Source organism: Tachyglossus aculeatus, chromosome 2 (assembly GCF_015852505.1).
Source record: "Tachyglossus aculeatus isolate mTacAcu1 chromosome 2, mTacAcu1.pri, whole genome shotgun sequence".
Lineage (NCBI taxonomy): Eukaryota > Metazoa > Chordata > Mammalia > Monotremata > Tachyglossidae > Tachyglossus > Tachyglossus aculeatus.
In genome coordinates, this window is record NC_052067.1 from 135,124,708 (window position 1) to 135,145,027 (window position 20,320).

Consider the following 20,320-nt stretch of genomic DNA (forward strand, 5'->3'; position numbering starts at 1 on the left):
TTTCTAAGGACTCCCTGATCCTAGCCTTGATTATCAATTCTAATGTATTTTAAAAGTGAGCTTCATGCATCTATGGTTTCCAAGGTCACCTCTAGAATTATTTTTACAGACAGGAGGTACACCAATAGAATATCAGGCCTTCGTAATGATGAAGTTACATATCCCTATCAGGTGTTTTGCAATTTTCTCACCAAGTTCCTTCAAAATTATTAGGTGGATGCTAACTGGTCCTGGTTTCTTGCACCAAGTTTGTGACTTTTGTTTAAAATACCCTATTGGTTTGCCACAATTCAATCCAATTCCTCTAATGTGTATGGGCCATAAAAATAATTCATGTGGGAGAAAGTCTAACATCTTTGTCAGAAAAAAAAAACAAACCAAAGAATGCATTGGGCTTCTTGGCTATCATTATTCCAACCCTGAGTGCACCTTTTACACCTAATCACCATGGGCCTTACTGATTCCCCATTCTGCTTTTGATATATTTTAATAATTACTGATTAGCTGAAATATCCTTCTCTTGGAGCTCTTCAAAACCATTTTTGTTCCACATAATTTCTCATTTGTGCCTATCCCCTTCTTTGGGTTTTCAATTTTTTACCGGGATGAATTTTTTTTCTTTTTTGACAATTTCCCATGCAAAGTTTTTATTTTGTCTCCTCTTGTGTGTGTGTGTCTGGCATACGTTTATCTGGGTCTCTAGTATTTTTTTAAAAAAATCCAGTCTTCAGGCTTCTAGTCTACTACTTTTTCAAGTTGTTCCTTTCATTTTTTTTTCTAAAGTGTACATATTATCAGAATACTCCTTTGACGGATGTTCTATTCTTACCTCCTCAGCAATAATGTTATATTTAATCAAGTTGTGGTTACTATTTCAGAGATACTCTCCCACATACTCTTTCTGCACCATGTTCCATTCATTGCTCAGAATTAAATACAGACTATTATCTTTCCAATGGGCTCTAGAAAACAATCATTTGCTCTATTCAAAACCTTCCTTTCACTTCTTCCCTCAAATTGTTATTAAGCTATGCTAATTAATTTTTATAGCTTTCCTTTTCTTGTCTCAGGCTGTTGAGTCATCTGAGACTCATAGCTACTCTCCCAGAATGCCCCACCTCCATCAATTGTTCTGATAGGTTTCTTGGTAAAAATACAGAATTGGTTTACTACTGCCTCCATCCATGCAGTAAACTTGAATCTCCACCCTCGACTCTCTCCCATGCAACTGCTGCCCACCACAGGTGAGTTTGACTTGTAGCAGATTGCCTTCCACTGGCTAGCCACTGCCCAAACTAGGAATGGAATGGGTATGCCTCTGCCTGTCTCTTCCTCCTGTAGCCGAGACTGGTAGAATACTGGAAACTTTCCAGGTGTGACCCTGAAAGGGGTTACACACTGTAAACCTTCAATAAATACTATTCATTAGATATTTGACTAACCTCTTGCCTACCTGAAAATATCTGTTTTGGCTGTATAATCCATAGCCTGTCAGGCCTGTATCCAAATAATAATAATAATGTTGGCATTTGTTAAGCGCTTTTTCTGTACCATGCACTGTTGTAAGCGCTGGGGACGCAAGCGCTTACTTGCGTCCCCAAGACTGTGGGACGCAAGTCTTCATCCCCATTTCCAGATGAGGTAACTGAGGCCCAGAGAAGTGAAGTGACTTGCCTAAGGTCCCACAGCTGACAAGTGGCGGGGTCAGGATTAGAACCCATAACCTCAGACTCCCAAGCTCGAACTCTTTCCACTATGCCATGCTGCTTCTCTACCGATAGTGTTTACTGAGTGTTCAGTCCGATTAGAGCACTGTACAAAATAAACATGATCCCTGCCCTCAGTTTGCTTACAGACAGCTGACAGACTCTAAAATAAATCTTGAAGAGCTGGCCCGCAGCAAACAGGTCTCTCTCTCTCTCTCTCTCTCTCTCTCTCTCTCTCTCTCTCTCTCTCTCTCTCTCTCATATTTAATTCTATTTGTTCTGAAGATTTTGACATCTGTCTACATGTTTTGTTTTGTTGTCTGTCTCCCCCTTCTAGACCGTGAGCCTGTTGTTGGGTAGGGACCCTCTCTATATGTTGCCGACTTGTACTTCCCAAGCCCTTAGTACAGTGCTCTGCACACAGTAAGCGCTCAATAAATATGATTGAATGCAGCCATAGAGCATTCTAATTCACTAATTTTATTTTAAAAGTTTTTACCATTTGTGTGAAAGAATCTGGGCATTTTTATATGTGCTTATTTCTCCACCTGACATTCTATTCGGTGAACAGCCCAAGTTGCCTTTCTTGTTTACCACAGATTTCCCTTTGGCTTTGTAGTGATTTGGAATAATAACAGTGCAGGACCAAGGTGGGTCTAAATTAGAAGGCCTTGAAAAACATGAACATTCTATCCTGGCAGAGAGGAATGTGAAACAGTTTCTGTCTTCTTCCCCATAAGGCTAATGAAAACCAACATTAGATCATGAATTACCTCAGCAGGAGAAGAAATGTTATAACTTGTATTCTCTATGATACCAGCAATTTCCTAGGAAATAACCAAAATGAAAAACATTAGAAAGAGAATTCAGCACAATCACAGTCATTCTGGAATTCCCATTAAGCAACTCCAATGAAAAGCAGAAAATGGCATCCCATTATAACAAGCTTGCACTCTTCAGCCCTTCCAAGCTCACCTTCTCACTGTGCTTTGTTCTCAATTCTCTCATCTTTGGCTCCTTGCTCTCCCAATTCCTGGAGCTCATTCCCATTCTGAAGCAGCCAGACCAATTAATCTGTCATATTTATTGAGTGCTTACTTTGTTCAGAGCACTGAACTAAGAGCTTAGGAGAGTACAGTATAACAGTTGGTAGACAAGTTCCACACCCACCAGGAGCTGGCAGTCTGGACACCAAAGTACTTTCCAAAGCCCTTGGAAAATTGCACATCCTCAAACCTCTCTTTCCCAATTAATTCCCAGCACCCCAAGTTGTATCAACATACCAGCCCCCTCACACTTACATATTTATTCATAGTAATATTAAAAATAACTGTGATATATGTTAAGTGCTTTCTTTGTGCCAAACTGTGCTATGCATTAGGGTAGATACTAAATGATGACTGACCGTTCCTGTCTCACATGGGACTTACAGCCGAAGATGGACTGAGAACAAGTATTTATCCCCTATTTTATAGATGAGGAAATTGAAGCACAGAGCAGTTAATAGACTTGTCCAAAGTCACATAGCAGGCAAGTGGAGGAGCCACGATTAGAATCTAGGCCCCTTGACTCCTAGACCCATGCTCTTTCTATTAGGCCACACTGCTTCTCATCCCCAAACTCATCTTTAGCACTTAGGTGAATTTGTATTTGCAGTTCTACATTCAACTATTTATTTTTATTACTCTATTAACAAACATTTTTATGGCTGTCTCCTCATTATAGTATAAGCTCCCCAAGCATTTAGTACTGTGCATTGTACCCATTGGGCTCTCATTAAGAACCATGACAAATGATAGTGGCATTTGTTAGGCGCTTTTCATGTGCCATTTGTACATTTATGTGCTGTTTGTACATATTTATTACTCTATTCATTTTACTTGTACGTATTTACTATTCTATTTATTTTATTTTGTTAATATGTTTTGGGTTTTTTTTGTCTGCCTCCCCCTTCTAGACTGTTAGTCCACTGTTGGGTAGGGACCATCTCTATATGTTGCCAACTTGTTCTTCCCAAGCGCTTAGTACAGTGCTCTGCACACAGTAATCACCCAATAAATATGATTGAATGAATGAATGAATGAATGTGCCAAGCACTGTACTGAGCCCTGAGGTAGACACAAAACAATCAGGTCTCACATGGGGCTCACAGCCTAAGTAGGAGGGAGAACATGTATTGAATCCCCATTTCACAGATAAGGAAATTTAAGCACAGAGAAGTGAAGTGACTTGCCCATTGTTACACTGCAGATACGTGGCAGAGCTGGAATTAGAACCCAGATCCTCTGACTCCCAGGCCCCTGCTCTTTCCACTAAGCTACATTGCTCATTCATTCATTCTTTCAATCGTATTTATTGAGCGCTTACTGTGTGCAGAGCACTGTACTAAGTGCTTAGGAAGTATATGTTGGCAACATATAGAGATGGTACCTACTCAACAGTGGGCTCACAGTCTGGAAGGGGGAGACAGAGAACAAAACAAAACATATTAACAAAATAAAATAAATAGAGTAATAAACACGTACAAACATTATACATATATACAGGTGCTGTGAGGAGGGGAAGGAGGTAAGACAGAGGGGATGGGGAGGGGGAGGAGAGGAAGAGGAAGGAGGGGACTCAGTCTGGGAAGGCCAATGCTATGTTGCTAAAAGTACTATTACTACTTTTACTACTTCTAACTACCTCTCCGGCACTTTTGCAGTACCTCAGTATTTATGCACTTACAATGAACCTTAGACCTTCTGTATATATCAGTACTGCACTCCATTTTAAGAGTTTATTTTGCATTTACTAAATCTTCAGTCTCTGCTTCCCTGTTCTGCAAATTATTTTGTATGTGTCTCCTCAGACTGTAAGGTGCTTGTTGGCAGGAACTGTTTCATCTTCCTTTATTCTCCCAAGTGTTTAGAATGTCACTCTGCACAAGTAGGTTCTTAATGAATACCACTGATTGATGGCTATTTTTTTTTTATCAGGCAGCCATCCAGACACTGGAGCAGCATGGCCTAGTGGAAAGAGAACAGGTTTGGGAATCAAAGCACCTGGGTTCTACCACATGCCTGCTATGTGACCTTGGGCAAGCACTTCTCTGTGCCTCAGTTCCTTCAACTATAAAATGGGGATTTGATACCTAGTGTCCCTCCTACTAAGACTATGTGTGGGATAGGGACCATGTCTGATCTGATTAAATGTATATCTGTAATTTATTTATATTAGTGTCTGTCTCCTCCTCTAGACTATAAACTCGTTGTGGGAAGGAAATGTATCTGTTTATTGTTGTATTGTACTTTCCCAAGCGCATAGTACAGCGCTCTGCACACAGTAAATGCTCAGTAAATATGACTGAGTGAATGAATGAACAGTTCTCTGTGCATAATAAGCACTCAATAAGCACCACTCACTGACTGATCAACTCACCCTCTCCACTGAATTCAACTCCCTCGCTCCCCTGTCCTTCTGTTTATCTCATATCACCATTCTACAGCCCAGGATCATCACCAGAGTATACTTCCTCGGCTCCTGTGCAATACTGATTCCCTTGCCTATTGCCCACACCAGCTGTTTCAGGCTTATAACTCCCTCCTTAAACCCCCTGCTTCTCAGCCTCCACTATCTCTTCCCCCAATGACCTTTTCACCTATTTCACCGATAAAATTAAATCCATCAGGTATGACCGCCATAAAATCTCCCTTGCTCTTCTCCAGGACGTCCTCCTTTGCCCTCTTCAAATCTCCCATCTTTCCCAGCAATATCTCAAGAGATCTCCCACCTCCTCTCAAAATCTAGCCCCTCTACCTGAGCCTGAGACCCCATCCCCTCACACTTCATTTTTAAAACACTTGTCCCCTCACCTCTTACCACATGACTGCTATCTTCAACCTCTCACTTTCCAATGGCTCCTTCTCCACTGCTTTCACACATGTCCATGTAAACCCCATCCTTAAAAAAACCCATCCATGGCGTCCTCCAATTATTACCCCATCTCACTTCTACCATTCCTTTCCAAATTTATTGAGTGAGTTGTTTACTCCTGCTGCCACCACTTCGTCGCTACCAATGTTCTACTTTTCTTTCCGCAATCTGGCTTCTGCCTGCTTCGCCCCACAGAAACTGCCCTCTCTAAGATCATCAATGACCTCTACTCTATAGTACCATTACTCAATAGTAATGGTAGTAGTAGTAGTAGTAGTAGTAGTAGTAGTAGTAGTAGTAACAGTATTTATTGAACACTCTGTCTGGATACAGTGCACTGTACTAAGCCCTTTTTGTTCCTAATACCTGCTGAGAACAGCAGAATAGCAAATGGAGCAACTTTGGTTGCAACTTTGGGAACACACTACTAAAGGAGGTTGTAGAGAAGCAGCATGGCTCAGTGGAAAGAGCATGGGCTTTGGAGTCAGAGGACATGGGTTCAAATCCTGGCTCCACCAACGGTCAGCTGTGTGATGTTGGGCAAGTCACTTAACTTCTCTGGGCCTCAGTTCCCTCATCTGTAAAATGGGGATTAATGTGAGTCCCCTGTGGGACAACCTGATCACCTTGTAACCTCCCCAGTGCTTAGAACAGTACATTGCACATAGTAAGCACTTAATAAATGCCACTATTAATAGTAGTAGTAGTAGGGGTTCCAATCCTTGGGGATCCTTAAGAAAATAATAAACACCTCTCTGTCCTGGATGATTTGTTCATTCACAAGCTTGGAGGAGGGGGACTAGACCAAAATATTTTTTTCAATCTCACTCTCATGCTGCCCTTCATCATCATCAATCGTATTTATTGAGCGCTTACTATGTGCAGAGCACTGTACTAAGCGCTTGGTAAGTACAAATTGGCAACATATAGAGACAGTCCCTACCCAACAGTGGGCTCACAGTCTAAAGTGACTGTCCCCCTGCCCTTCTATGGTTCTTTAGGTTCTATAAGAACAGGCCCATTTGTCCAGGAAGTAGCTTCGCCTGTTGGAAAGAGCACCAGCCTAGGAGTCAGAGGATCTAGGCTCTTCCCCCCTCTCCCTACCACACAGCACTTCTGCATTTATGTATATATGTATAATTCTATTTATTTATATTGATGCCTGTATACTAGTTTTGATGTGTACGTAGCTATAATTTTATTTATTTATATTGATGCCTGTTTACTTGTTTTATAGTCTGTCTTCCCCCTTCTAGACTGTAAGCCCTGTGTGGGCAGGGATTGTCTCTCTTAATTGCTGAACTGTAGTTTCCAAGTGCTTAGTACAGTGCTCTGCACACAGTAAGTGCTCAATAAATACAATTGAATGAATGAATGAATCTAGGTGTTAATCCTGGCTCTTCCATGGGCCTGCTGTGTGACCTTGAGTTAGTCACTTAACCTATCTGTGCCTCAGTTTCCTCATTTGTTCTCCCCCCATTTAGATTGTTAACCCCACGTGTCTGATCTGATTATCTTGTAGGTACCCCAGTGCTTAGTACAGTGCTTAGCACATAGTAAATCCTTAACAAATACCACAATTTTTATTACAATAGTTAGTAATGATAATAATAACCTGAGTTTCTCTAGGGATCTTTATTCTGCCTTAATGTTTTTCCTCATCTAACCCTTAATTATCTCCTTTGCTGTCTCAGAAAGGGGTCTCACATTATCCTGCAAAAGACCATCTCTTCTTATTTTTTGAAAAACCTTGACCCCACCCTCCTATTTTTTCTTACTGCAACTTTTACCTTCTCCCTCTCTTCTAGCTGCTTGGAGACAATCACCTTTTAACCCACTTCCCTATTCTTTATGGTGATCTTGGGTTCTTACCTTTATGAGTTTTGCCAAATCTCTACACTTCATCTTTGATTTTGTATATTCTTTAGCTTTCGAATGGAGAAGTCCGATGTACTTCAAAAAACAATCCTTGAATACAGGATCCATTTCTGAAAACAGAATGAGAGTCGAATTTAGGTTAGGGGTATCCCATTGAGAAAGCCCTAGGATAAAGCAAGGATAGTGAACCATCAGCAGCAGCAGCATCAGCTGTTATGAGAAAACCTACCTCGAGTGGCTGCCACCTCCCCTAACATTTCCCTCTGTAGCTCCCTTCAAAGCCCTACTGAGAGCTCACCTCCTCCAGGAGGCCTTCCCAGACTGAACCCCCTTTTTCCTCTCCTTCTCCCCATCCCACCCACCCAACCTCCTTCCCCTCCCCACAGCACCTGTATATATGTTTGTACAGATTTATTACTCTATTTTACTTGTACATATCTACTATTCTATTTATTCTATTAATGATGTGCATCTAGCTTTATTTCTATTTATTCTGATGACTTAACACCTGTCCACATGTTTTGTTTTGTTGTCTGTCTCCCCCTTCTAGACTGTGAGCCCATTGTTGGGTAGGAACCATCCCTATAAGTTGCCAACTTGTACTTCCCAAGTGCTTAGTACAGTGCTCTGCACACAGTAAGCACTCAATAAATACGATTGAGTGAGTGAGTGAATGAATGAATTAAAGAACACAAGTCCCATGGTTGGCACAAAACAAACCCTTATTGCTATGCTTCTCTCTTACTTTGGGTGCACTTCAAAGGGAGCGACTCTATGAGGTAAACCCACCGGTGAGCAGACTTGATTCAAGTTGGATGATTTTTGTTATTTGTGCACTCCTGAACCTTGGCCAACCCCTTCTGTGACAGAGTGATGAGTCATGGAGTTTCCTGAAAAGCTTTTTATTCTTGCCAAGGAAGCAGGCGGTGGAGAGGCAGACAACTTCAAAGGTGGTCAGGTGCCTTCTTCCCCTTCCTGTATCCTGCCTGTGGCCTGTATCTATTCACTGAAGTTGACTTATCATCTGTTTCACAGGCCTGGCCTTTTCTCTTCTACCTACCCATTACATTTTGTCTGCACCCTTGGCTCTGCATCTAGCCTTGTGTCATGTACCTTATTTACATTACCTTCTTTATCACCTGGCCTTCTGCCTCACATTCTATAGCTCTACTGGGGGTATGCAAGACCTGTTGTCTCTGGTCTCCCCTCTCTTTGACCAAGGTCATGTCACCTCCGGAAATGATCGTCATCACTGTCACCATCATCAATATTCTTGTTGGTGCCTATTGTATATAAAGCACTACTACTTTCTTGGCAATACATAGTAAAAGCAGAAAATAGATGGATGGAGTTAGAGGAGATTTAGAGGGGAAATTCTCCCTAATCAACTTTGCACTACCTCTCTCACCTGGGACATCATCTTAGGGGCAGTGGAGAGGCCTTTCTATTAGTATAGGAAATCAAGATAGGAAATTAATCTTCCTGAAAAACACTGAGATCATTTCTTAGTCTACAGGGTTAGTAGACGCCAAAATGTTGGAGAAGCAGTATGGCCTAGTGGAAAGGGCATGGGCTTGGGAGTCAGAGGTCATGAGTTCTAATTCCGACTCCGTTACTTGTCAGCTGTGTGACTTTAGGTAAGTCACTTAACTTCTCTGGGCCTCAGTTACCTCATCTGTAAAATGTGAGCCCCACGTGGGACAATCTGATAACCTTGTATCTACCCCAGCATTTAGAACAATGCTTGGCAAATAGTAAGTGCTTAACAAATACCATCATTATTAGAGAAGCAGCCTGACTCAATGGAAAGAGCATGGGCTTTGGAGTCAGAGGTCATGAGTTCAAATTCTGGCTCCGCCAATTGTCAGCTGTGTGACTTTGGGTAAGTCACTTAACTTCTCTGTGCCTCAGTTACCTCATCTGTAAAATGGGGATTAAGACTGTGAGCCCCCCGTGGGACAACCTGATCACCTTGTAACCTCCCCAGCGCTTAGAATGGTGCTTTGCATAATAATAATAATTATTATTATTAATAATAATGATGGCATTTGTTAAGCACTTACTATGTGCCAAGCACATAGTTATAATTACAGTTATAATTATACATAATAGTTATTATTATTTTCCTCCAAATAAGTCCAGGTATTATGTGCAAAAGAAGCAGCATGGCTTAGTGGATAGAGCATAGGCCTAGAAGTCAGAGGGCCTGGATTCTAATCCAAGCTCCATCTCATGTCTGCTGTGTGACCTCACTTAACTGCTCTGTGCCTCATTTATCTCATTTGTAAAATGAGGATAAGAGTGTGAGCCCCATGTGAGACAGGGACTGCGTCCTACCTCATTAACCTGTATCTACTCCAGCACTTAGAACTGCACTGGGCGCTTAGCAAGCACTTAATAGGTACTATTATTATTATTATTGCTATTACTAAAAAATTTATGGAGCCAGTACATTTAGAAAAACTATATCCTGGAAGAGGATTCTTTCCCTCCCTTGGTACAACCCCAGACTGGAATGACACTTCCTCTTGGGACCAATCAGATCATGAATTTTTCAATTGTAGGGATGATGCTTTTTAATCAATAAATCAATTAATCATATTTATTGAATGCTGTGTTTAGGGCACTGTACTAAGTGCTTGGGAGAGTACAACATGACTTTATAACAGACACATTTCCTGCCCAAAGTGAGCTTATGGTCTAGAGGGAACTTACAGTTTATGGGGAATTTACAGTCTATCTAAAGGTATTTACAATACCTTTTACTTTTGTTATATTCTGCACACAAGGTCCAAGAGAATCCATTTTTTCATAGTTATCACCCCATACAGTTTTTAGATAGAGTAGGCTCTCAATAAATGTTTTTGCTGCTGGTGTCCCTGACCTATTCCTCCGTTTCCTGATTTTCCTTGTCTCCTCTTGCTCTGTCCTTCCTTGGATTTCTCCCACTAATAAAATGGCACAGAGCAGTAAAGTGACTGGCCCAAGGTCACACAGCAGACATGAGGCAGAGCTGGATTAGAAACCAGGCCCTCTGACTTCCAGGCCTGTGCTCTATCCACTGAGCCATGCTGCTTCTTTTGCACACAAAACTTGGACTTATTTGGAGGAAAAACTTTTTGGTGTCTACTGACCCTGCAGGACCATGAGATTCATGCAATTGTATTTATTGAGTGCTTACTGTGTGCAGAGCACTGTACTAAGCAATTGGGAAGTACAAGTCGGCAACATGTAGAGACGGTCCCTAAGACCATCTCAGTGTTTTCAGGGAGATTAATTTTCTATCCTGATTTCCTTTTCAGTGACTGTTTGTAATTCCGTGACCCACAACAATGGAGAGACTTTGCAAAAGCACTGATGGGCTTTAGTTGAGGGCACGTGATTGCTGGTGGAGCATGGTAGGAGAGGGGGATTTCTCTCCCTGTTTTACCTGATAACGGGCCTCGACCAATCAATGATTTCCATTTAAAGCCCCAGCTGTGATGCCTAAGGCAGATAAAAGGTGGTCACTTTGAATCCCCAAGAGGCATGCCAAAAGAGGAGACATGCCAAAAGAGGGGGCATACTGAAAAAAGGGGCACTTAGAAGCAGCATCGAGCCTCTCACAGGAGGCTCAGGGGGAAGCACTTGCAGCAGGAGAACAGCAGAATCGGCAAAAATGAAGAAGCATTGGCAGAACTGGCTCCTTTGATTGCAGACTGGTATTGGACCCTTGGTGGAGTGGGTGTGTGTATGTCACTCCCTTGCACATTGGTAAAACCAACTAAAAAACTTTTCACAGTAATCTGGGTGAGCAAGGTGTAGTTTGACTTCCACTGTATGTCATTAAGGCTCCCCTGGTCCAGGAAGGTCCTGGTGGGTATGATCTGAGGGCTCATGTCAACTTTTTCCCAGGCATATTTCACTGATCGGTTGTCTCAGATTAAGATCAATATCATTCAGTATTTACTGAGAGTCTAACATGCAGAACCCTACTCTAGACACACAAGGAAGGTTGCTTTAGGGTGAAGGGCATGACAGATGGACAGAAAACATGCAAGCTGTCAATCAATCATATTTAGTTAGTACTTACTATATACAGAGCACTGTACTAAGAGTATAGGAGAGTATAATATAACAGAGTTGGTAGACACGTTCCCTACCCACAATGAGCTTGCTGCACTACTGCGTTTTCACGGCAAAAGAGTTCAAGTGCCCAAGAGATGTTCTCTCAAAGACACTGACACAGATGGATGCAGTCCCACCAGTATCATCTTCAAACTATAGGACAACTCAACTTCTATGACTACTTGAAAAGATATCTCATTTACTTAATATCATATTTATTCACACAATTGCTCCACTTCTTTGCATAATTTTTGCAGTTCCAAAGAGCAGAGGCACTATTACGCAGATAATTAAGTCTAATAATTAGGGGAGCAGGAGAGAAAGGAGGCAAAGAAAAAATGAGGGAGAAAGATGAAGAAGGTGTTATGTGCTATATACAATAGGCACTTTAATGATGAATTATAATAATCCCCACATCATTGCTCTATGTCTTACCCTGGCATGAGTGCAGGTTTTTCACAGAAGCAGCATGGCTTAGGGAAAGAGCACAGGCTTGGGAATCAGAGGACGTGGGTTCTAATCCTGGCTCTGCCACTTGTCTGTTGTGTTACATTGGGCAAGTCACTTAACTTCTCTGTGCCTCAGTTACCTAATCTGTAAAATGGGGATTCAGACTGAGAGCCCCAAGTGGGACAACCTGATAACCTTTTATCTGTCCAAGTGCTTAGAACAGTGCTGGTACATAGTAAGCGCTTAACAAATACCACCACCACCATCATCATCATCATCATCATTGTTATTATTATTATTATTAGAAGCAGCATGGCCTAGTGTCAAGAGCACAGGCTTGGGAGTTAGGGGTCGTGGGTTCTAATCCAGCTCTGCCACTTGTCTGCTGTGTGACCTTGGACAAGTCACTTAAATTCTCTGTTCCTGTTACCTCATCTGTAAAATGGGGATTCAGATTGTGAGCCCCACGTGGGACAACCTGATCATCTGGTATCTACCCCAGTGCCTAGAACAGTACTTGGCACATAGTAAGCACTTAACAAATACCATCATAATTGTGATTATTATTATTACTATTATTATTCAAAGATAATAATAATAATTTTTGGTATTTGTTAAGCACTTACTATGTGCCAAGCACTAAAGATGAAACTCCCATGACCATGCCTCTCACCACAGATTGATGGTCCTAACCAGGTACGCACCTGTATATTTCAAAAAAGAAAACTAGTGGTGTTCTGACCCTGGTATCTGCTGCTATCACTATTTACAAAAATAATTCTTTATTTCCTTCTCATAAGTCCTTGAGAGCAGAGGGTAATTATCCCATAGAGGTGATTATGTAAGTAAATACAGTCCATGGACCTTGCTTTCAAGAAGTTTAAAATCTAATGATGGAAACGAGTGGAACCAAAGTGCTAAATATATACGGAAAGCAAAAGTAAGAGTGTAGCTACAAATGATAAAAACTAAGTAAATTTTAAAAAAATAGATATCTGCATCATTGCTAAAAAGTTCAACAGTGGGTTTTTTTTTTTGTCTTTTGGTCTTTACAGAACTGTTAGACACTCATGAGTTTTTGCTCCGTGTTATTCCCCCAACAGCCAACCAGCTCCCGGCATTTCTCCATTGTCTTCCCACACTCCTGCCCTTGCCAATAATGGAAGTTCAGTAAAACCAAGCTCTGGCCTATAAATTACCATCCAGAGTTCCACATGTACTCCTTGTGATCTTGGAACCTGGACTTGGCAACAGGTGGACTTCAGCTTTGGTTGATTTCAAGAGCTTCACAACTGTCGGGAACTTCTTGTTACCTTGAATTCGCTAAAGTTAAATTCAAAGTTAAACTAGGTCAAAATAGTGAAGGTAAGAACCAAGGGAAGCAACAGTAAACATCATCGTTTCATTGTGGGGGCAGGAGGTGGCAGGAGGTGGTGCAGAGGAGGGGCAAGGACAGGGAAAGATTGCAATATGTGCCCTTCACGGAGGCAGTCGGAGGGCATATGGGCCCATAGTCCCACCTCGGGCTCAGGTCCCACTCGGGCCCCATTTGCAGCACTGTAATAATAATAATGGCATCTGTTAAATGCTTACTATGTGCCAAGCACTGTTCTACACACTTGGGGTAATACAGTCTTACAGTCTTAATCCCCATTTTCCAGATGAGGTAACTGAGGCCTAGAGATGTGAAGTGACTTGCCCAAAGCCACGCCGCTGGTAAGTGGTGGAGCTGGGATTAGAATCCATGACCTCTGACTCCCAAACCCGAATTCTTTCCATTGAGCCATGCTGCTTCACTGTAGAGGAAGCATCAGGCTCTGAACAATCCCCCAAACTGCCTCATCTGGAAAGTACCTCCAAGGAGGCTATTGTCAATTTGAGGAAAGGACTGACATTCTATTCTCTGTCCCTCTTGCTTTGTTTTGGCAGGATTTATCTAAGAGGGGACAAGAAGGGTGAATAATAACATTGGTATTTAAGTGCTTACTATTTAGAATTACTATTGGTATTTAAGTACTCCCAAGTGCTGCTTGGGAGAAGCAGCGTGGCTCAGTAGAAAGAGCCCGGCCTTTGGAGTCAGAGGTCATGGGTTCAAATCCCAGCTCCACCACTTGTCAGCTGTGTGACTTTGGGCAAGTCACTTAACTTCTCTGGCCCGTAGTTCCCTCATCTGTAAAATGGGGATGAAGACTGTGAGCCCCACGTGGGACAACTTGATCACCTTGTAACCTCCCCAGCTCTTAGAACAGTACTTTGCACATAGTAAGTGCTTAATAAATGCTATCATTATTATTATTATTATTATATGCTGAGCACTGTTCTAAGTGCTGGGGTAGATACAGGGTAATCAGGTTGTCCCATGTGGGGCTCACAGTCTTAATCCCCATTTTACAGCTGAGGTAACTGAGGTACTGAGAAGTTAAGTGACTTGCCCAAAGTCACACAGCTGACAAGTGGCAGAGCAGGGATTAGAACCTATAACCTCTGACTCCTAAGCCCATGCTCTTTCCCATGCTCTTTCCACTAAGCCATGCTGCTTCTGAACTCTTAAAGAACTCTTAAAGAAGTCCATCTACACACTCTCTCTCCTCTCTCTAAGAACTAAGAGCTGCAGAGAGAATTTCCTGCAAAGCAGGATGGGGATGCTGAGGGTAGAGTACAAAAATCCCCCTTTGGCAAAATCTCCAACTGCAGGCGTATTTTGAGCCTGTATCAGCCCTGCATGTTAGGAATGTGAGGCTGAGTCCAGAGGTGAGAGGGCCCACAGAACATGGCCAACATCGGGGTCAGATAAAATTGGGAGGCATGCTTGACCTCAGCCTGGTAGAGGGAAAATTAATAATAATAATAATAATGATAATAAGACTAAGTGTTTAAGTGCTTACTATGTGCCATGCACTTTACTAAACACTGGGGCATATACAAAATAATCAGATCCCCTATGGGGTGCACAGTCTAATTGCATGTGCAGTTGAAAAAACTGAGGAACAGAGAAGCTGAATGCTTTGCCCAAGGTCACACAGCAGGCAAGGAGCAGAGCTGGGATTAGAACCCAGGTCCGCTTGCACCCAGGCCCATGTTCTTTCCACTAGACCACACAGAGTATAGCAAGCCCCACCAGCAGTTTGGGGGTGGTCAGAGGGTCTGCAATTGGAGCCACAGGCAACAGGGGCCCAGCTATGGGAGGTAGTTGCCTACTCTCTCCTAGCAGCACCATTGGTTCCTACACGTTTGTGCTGCCCTGTGGGAACAGTTCCAGATCTGCCACCTGTAAGAGAAGTGGAAGTGCGGAGGGGTGACTCACAGGATGTGCCACTGTGATGGGAATATGACCCCAACCCCACCCAGCAAATGTCCATCCCAGGGCTGTAGGGGTGATGCCCTTGGAGAGGGGCAGGGTAGGAGAAGATGTTGGTTTGGGGCACCATGGCTGCAGAGCCAGAGGTGAGGTGGAAGCAGGTCTATTTTCTGACAAGAGCAACAGGAATAGGGCTGAGTCAGGTGCAGAGCCCTGCCCGGAGGGGTCCAAGTCACGGTCCTCATCCCTGAGAAGCTCCTAGTCTGAGAGGAGAGATGGCGGTTATGGCTCTGGCCCTCAGGGTCCTCCCTGTCAGGTAGGGCAGGCTGTGGAGACCTTCCTCTGTCCCAACACCAGATCCTAGTTCCCCCTTAGTACCTCAAGGTTTAGTTATGGGTCCCCTTCTATCCTCCATATTCAATCACTCCCTTGGAGAACTCGCTAGTTCACATGGCTTCAACTACCACCTCTATGCAGATAATTCCAAAATCTACATTTCCAACCCAGATCTGTCTCCCTCTCTGCAGTCTCATATTTCCTCCTGCCTTCAAAACATTTCTACTTGGATGTCCTGCTGTCACCTCAAACTTAACGTGTCCAAAACAACTCTTTATCTTCCCACACATACCCTGTCCTTCCCCTGACTCTCCCATCACTGGAGACGGCACCATTCAATAGTTTAGTTGTATTTATTGAGCACTAACTATGTGCAGAGCCCTCTACTAAGTGCTTGGGAGAGTACATACAACAGTGAGACACATTACCGGCCCAAAAAGAACTTAAATCACCTTGCCCCCTCCTACCTCACTTTGCTGCTGTACTACTACTACTAATAATAATGATGATGATGGCATTTGTTAAGCGCTTATATGTGCAAAGCACTGTTCTAAGCGCTGGAGAGGTTACAAGGTGATCAGGTTGTCCCACAGGGGGCTCACAGTCTTCATCCCCATTTTACAGATGAGGTGACTGAGGCACAGATAAGTTAAGTGACTTGCCCAAAGTCACACAGCTGACAATTGGCAGAGCAGGGATTCAAACCCATGACCTCTAACTCCAAAGCCCATGCTCTTTCCACTGAGCTAAGCTACTACTACAACACAGCCCACACATTTCACTCCTCTGATACTAACCTTCTCACTATATCTCGATCTCATCTATCTCACCACTGATCTTTAGCCCACGTCTTACCTCTGGCCTGGAATGACCTTCTTCTTGTACCCAACAGACAATTACTCTCTCCCCTTTAAAAGACTTATAGAAGGCCCATCTCCTCCAAGAGGCCTTCCCTAAGTCCTCCTTTCCTCTTCTTCCTCTGCCTTCTGCATCACCCTGACTTGTTCCTTTCATTCATCATCCGCCCCAGCCCCACAGCACTTATGTATATATCCGCAATTTATTTATTTATATTAATGTCTGTCCCCACCTCTTAGACTCTAAGCTCACATGGGCAGGAACTGTGTCTGTTATACGTTGTGTTGTACTCTCCCAAGTGCTAAGTACAGTGCTCAATAAATACAATTGACAATTGATTGTAGAAGCTGGTAGAGTGCTAGAGTGCCGCAGTTGGATATCCTGGGTTATGGACTGGAGTGGGGAAGAATGCTGGAACTGACCATTCCAAGAAATGTTTATTTAGTGATCTTCACCCATAACTTTTCATTCTTGTATCTTTTACAAGCCCTTGTTGCCTGTAATTTGGTGCCTTCCCTCCAGTGGTGGATAGGGCATAGGCCTGGGGTTCAGGAGATCATGGGTTCTAATCTCACCTCTGCCACTTTTCTGCTGTGTGATCTTGTGCGAGTCACTTCATTTCTCTGGGCCTCAGTTACCTTATCTGTAACATGGGCATTGAGACTGTGGGCCCACATGGGACAGGGACTGTGCCAACCCAATTTGCTGGTATCCATCGCAGTGCTTAGTACAGTGCCTAGCACATAGTTAGTGTTTAACAAATATGACAATTTGTGGGCCTTGTGTTTGGCAGGGACTGGGTGTGGCCCATTGTGCTCACATTTTCCACAGCACTGAATACAGTGCTTTACACACAATGAAGGTTTCATTTCATAATTCAGTCACAAGTCAGGTAGGCATTCCCACAAAAGAACACTGTACAGTTGGTTTGGGGAGAAAATGGATAAACACTTTTGGGAGAATTTACCTTAACTATACCCTTCAGATATTCCTTCCCTTGCTTCTCATTGCACTCATCGGAGTTGAACCAGTCTCTCACCAAGATGTCCAGATGCTGGAATGGATAGAAACAAAGAGGAAGCCCCTGGGGTAGGAACCAGATTCCCTGCAGACTGCTGGACCCAATGAGCAGGCCTCATCCTCTCTCACCTATGAGTTCTCCATCTTTCTTGAGCTTGACCAGTCTTGGTTCCTCCTTCAAGTTCCCAAGACCTCGATCCAGCTATGCAGCGGTCAGAGCCCAACCCTGGAGCCAGCCCAAAAATCCCATTCCAGGGACAATCAGAGCAAACTTTGCTTCCATCTGAGGTGTTCTGGGTGGGTGGGGGGAGTTCTGCCTGGGCAGAGGGTTCTCGGGGAGCCCTGGAAGCCCTGACAGCATCAACCATGAGCATCACTCACCAGATTCTGCACATGGTCCTGAAATGCATCGTTAATGAGGTCCAGGGACATCTACAGAGGGGAGAGAGGTCTCAGGTCAGGCCCACACTACATGGAATGCAACTCCCGCTCACCCAGGCCCCAACTCAGCTGGCTCTCCTTCCCTTCCCATTTTCTCTCCATTTCTTTTCCCTTCAGTCCCCCCAGCAATCCTGCCTAAATCCCCAACTTCCACGCTCTTTTTCTACTTTCCTCCTTTGCATTCTTGCTCTTTGCCCTGGCCTGTCTTTACCGGCTCCCCACATGTGCCAGTATTCCTTCCCTCCCTCCCTTCTCCTCCTGCTTCTGGTTGGTGTACACTGACTGAATGGAAAGGAAGATATTCTTCTGCTCACCAGGCAACCTTTTGCATATTCCACACAAAAGACATACCTTGAGAAGAAACCCAGACATTTAATCAGTCTCCCATCTTCCAGCTCCAATGCGCGTACACACACACACACTCTCTCTCTCTCTCTCTCTCTCTCTCTCTCTCTCTCTCTCCCCACACACACTCTCTCCCCTCCCCCGCCTTGCTGAAGCATCAGCAGACAGCAGTTTATCTCCCAATTGCCCAAATTGTCCTATTCCCATTGAAGAATCATTCCTGGCTGTAGTCATGCAACTCTCTTTCTTTATGGGCTCCACATCACACAGCTGTGGGAGTGGAGACATGAAGCAGCGTGGCTTAGTGGAAAGAGTACCAATTTGGGAGTCAGAGAACATAGGGTCTAATCCTGGCTCTGCCACTTGTCAGCTGTGTGACCTAGGGCGAGTCACTTAACTTTTCTGTGCCTCAGTTACCTCATCTATAAAATGGGGATTAAGACTGTGAGCCCCAAGTGGGACAACCTGATACCTTGTATCTACCCCAGTGCTTAGAACAGTGCTCAGCACATAGTAAGCAATCAACAAATACCACCGTTATTGTTGTTATTATCAAGAGAAAAGCCAGGCCTGGCAGGACTGGGGATAGCAGTGACCTCCAGGGGTGCAGGCAGCTGGAGTGCAAACATTCCCTGATGCCCTGAATGTGCACATGCTCCTCTGAGAGTGGAAGGGCAGAAATGAGGTGACTTAGGAAGAGGGAATGGACTTTCATTCATTCATTCAATGGTATTTATTGAGCACTTACTGTGTGCAGAGCACTGTACTAAGCACTTGGGAAGCACAAGTCGGCAACATACAGAGACAGTCCCTAACCAACATTGGGCTCACAGTCTAGAAAAACCCCACTTAGCCTCAACACCCAAACAGCCCTCCTCAGGCAATCACCCGGAGACTCCTATGTCACCCCCCCCAGCCCCCCGCCCCAGAGACATATAGATAAAAATAACAAATGGACAAGATGTGTGTATGTGGATATTGGAGTGTCATCCTCGACTCTGCTCTCTCGTTCACCCCTCACATCCAATCCGTCACCAAAAACTGCTGGTCTCATCTCTGCAACATAGCCAAGATCCGCCCTTTCCTCTCCATTGAAACCGCTACCCTGCTGGTTCAATCTCTCATCCTATTCCGACTGGATTACTGCATCAGCCTCCTCTCTGATCTCCCATCCTCCTGTCTCTCCCCACTTCAGTCTATACTTCACGCTGCTGCCCAGATCGTCGTTGTGCAGAAACACTCTGGGCATGTTAGTCCCCTCCTCAAAAATCTCCAGTGGCTACCAGTCAACCTACACATCAGGCAAAAACTCCTCACTCTCGGCTTCAAGGCTGTCCATCACCTCGCCCCCTCCTACCTCACCTCCCTTCTTTCCTTCTACAGCCCAGCCCGCACCCTCCGCTCCTCTGCCACTAACCTCCTCACTGGGCCTCCTTCTTGCCTGTCCCGCCGTCGACCCCCGGCCCATGTCCTCCCCCTGGCCTGGAATGCCCTCCCTCCGCACATCCGCCAAGCTAGCTCTCTTCCTCCCTTCAAAGCCCTACTGAGAGCTCACCTCCTCCAGGAGGCCCTCCCAGACTGAGCCCCCTTTTTCCTCTCCTCCTCCCCATTCCCCCCGCCCTACCTCCTTCCCCTCCCCACAGTACCTGTATATATGTTTGTACAGATTTATTAGTCTATTTTACTTGTACATATTTACTATTCTATTTATTTTATTTTGTTAATATATTTTGTTTTGTTGTCTGTCTTGCCCCTCTAGACTGTGAGCCCATTGTTGGGTAGGGACCGTCTCTATATGTTGCCAACTTGTACTTCCCAAGCGCTTAGTACAATGCTCTGCACACAGTTAGTGCTCAATAATTAGAGAAGCAGTTGTGGCTCAGTGGAAAGAGCCCGGGCTTTGGAGTCAGAGGTCATGGGTTCAAATCCCGGTTCCACCACTTGTCAGCTGTGTGACTTTGGGCAA

General features: G+C 44.0%; 1 protein-coding gene and 1 non-coding gene across 3 annotated transcripts in view; both read right to left on the reverse strand.

Annotated features, from left to right (window-relative positions):
* LOC119950036 (RING finger protein 112-like) overlaps positions 1-20,320 on the reverse strand; it is a 40,919-nt gene that overhangs the window by 6,572 nt on the left and 14,027 nt on the right. For both annotated transcript variants that reach the window (XM_038771945.1, XM_038771955.1), the window contains 5 exons: positions 17,950-18,000; positions 17,516-17,602; positions 13,256-13,379; positions 7,494-7,609; positions 2,480-2,533 (listed from right to left, as the gene is read on the reverse strand). In XM_038771945.1, coding sequence (XP_038627873.1) covers positions 2,480-2,533; positions 7,494-7,609; positions 13,256-13,379; positions 17,516-17,602; positions 17,950-18,000 — 432 coding nt within the window. The remainder of the gene's footprint in view (positions 1-2,479; positions 2,534-7,493; positions 7,610-13,255; positions 13,380-17,515; positions 17,603-17,949; positions 18,001-20,320) is intronic.
* LOC119923407 lies at positions 1,254-1,391 on the reverse strand. Its single transcript, XR_005448851.1, has one exon. It is a non-coding gene; the product is annotated as a small nucleolar RNA SNORA7 (small nucleolar RNA).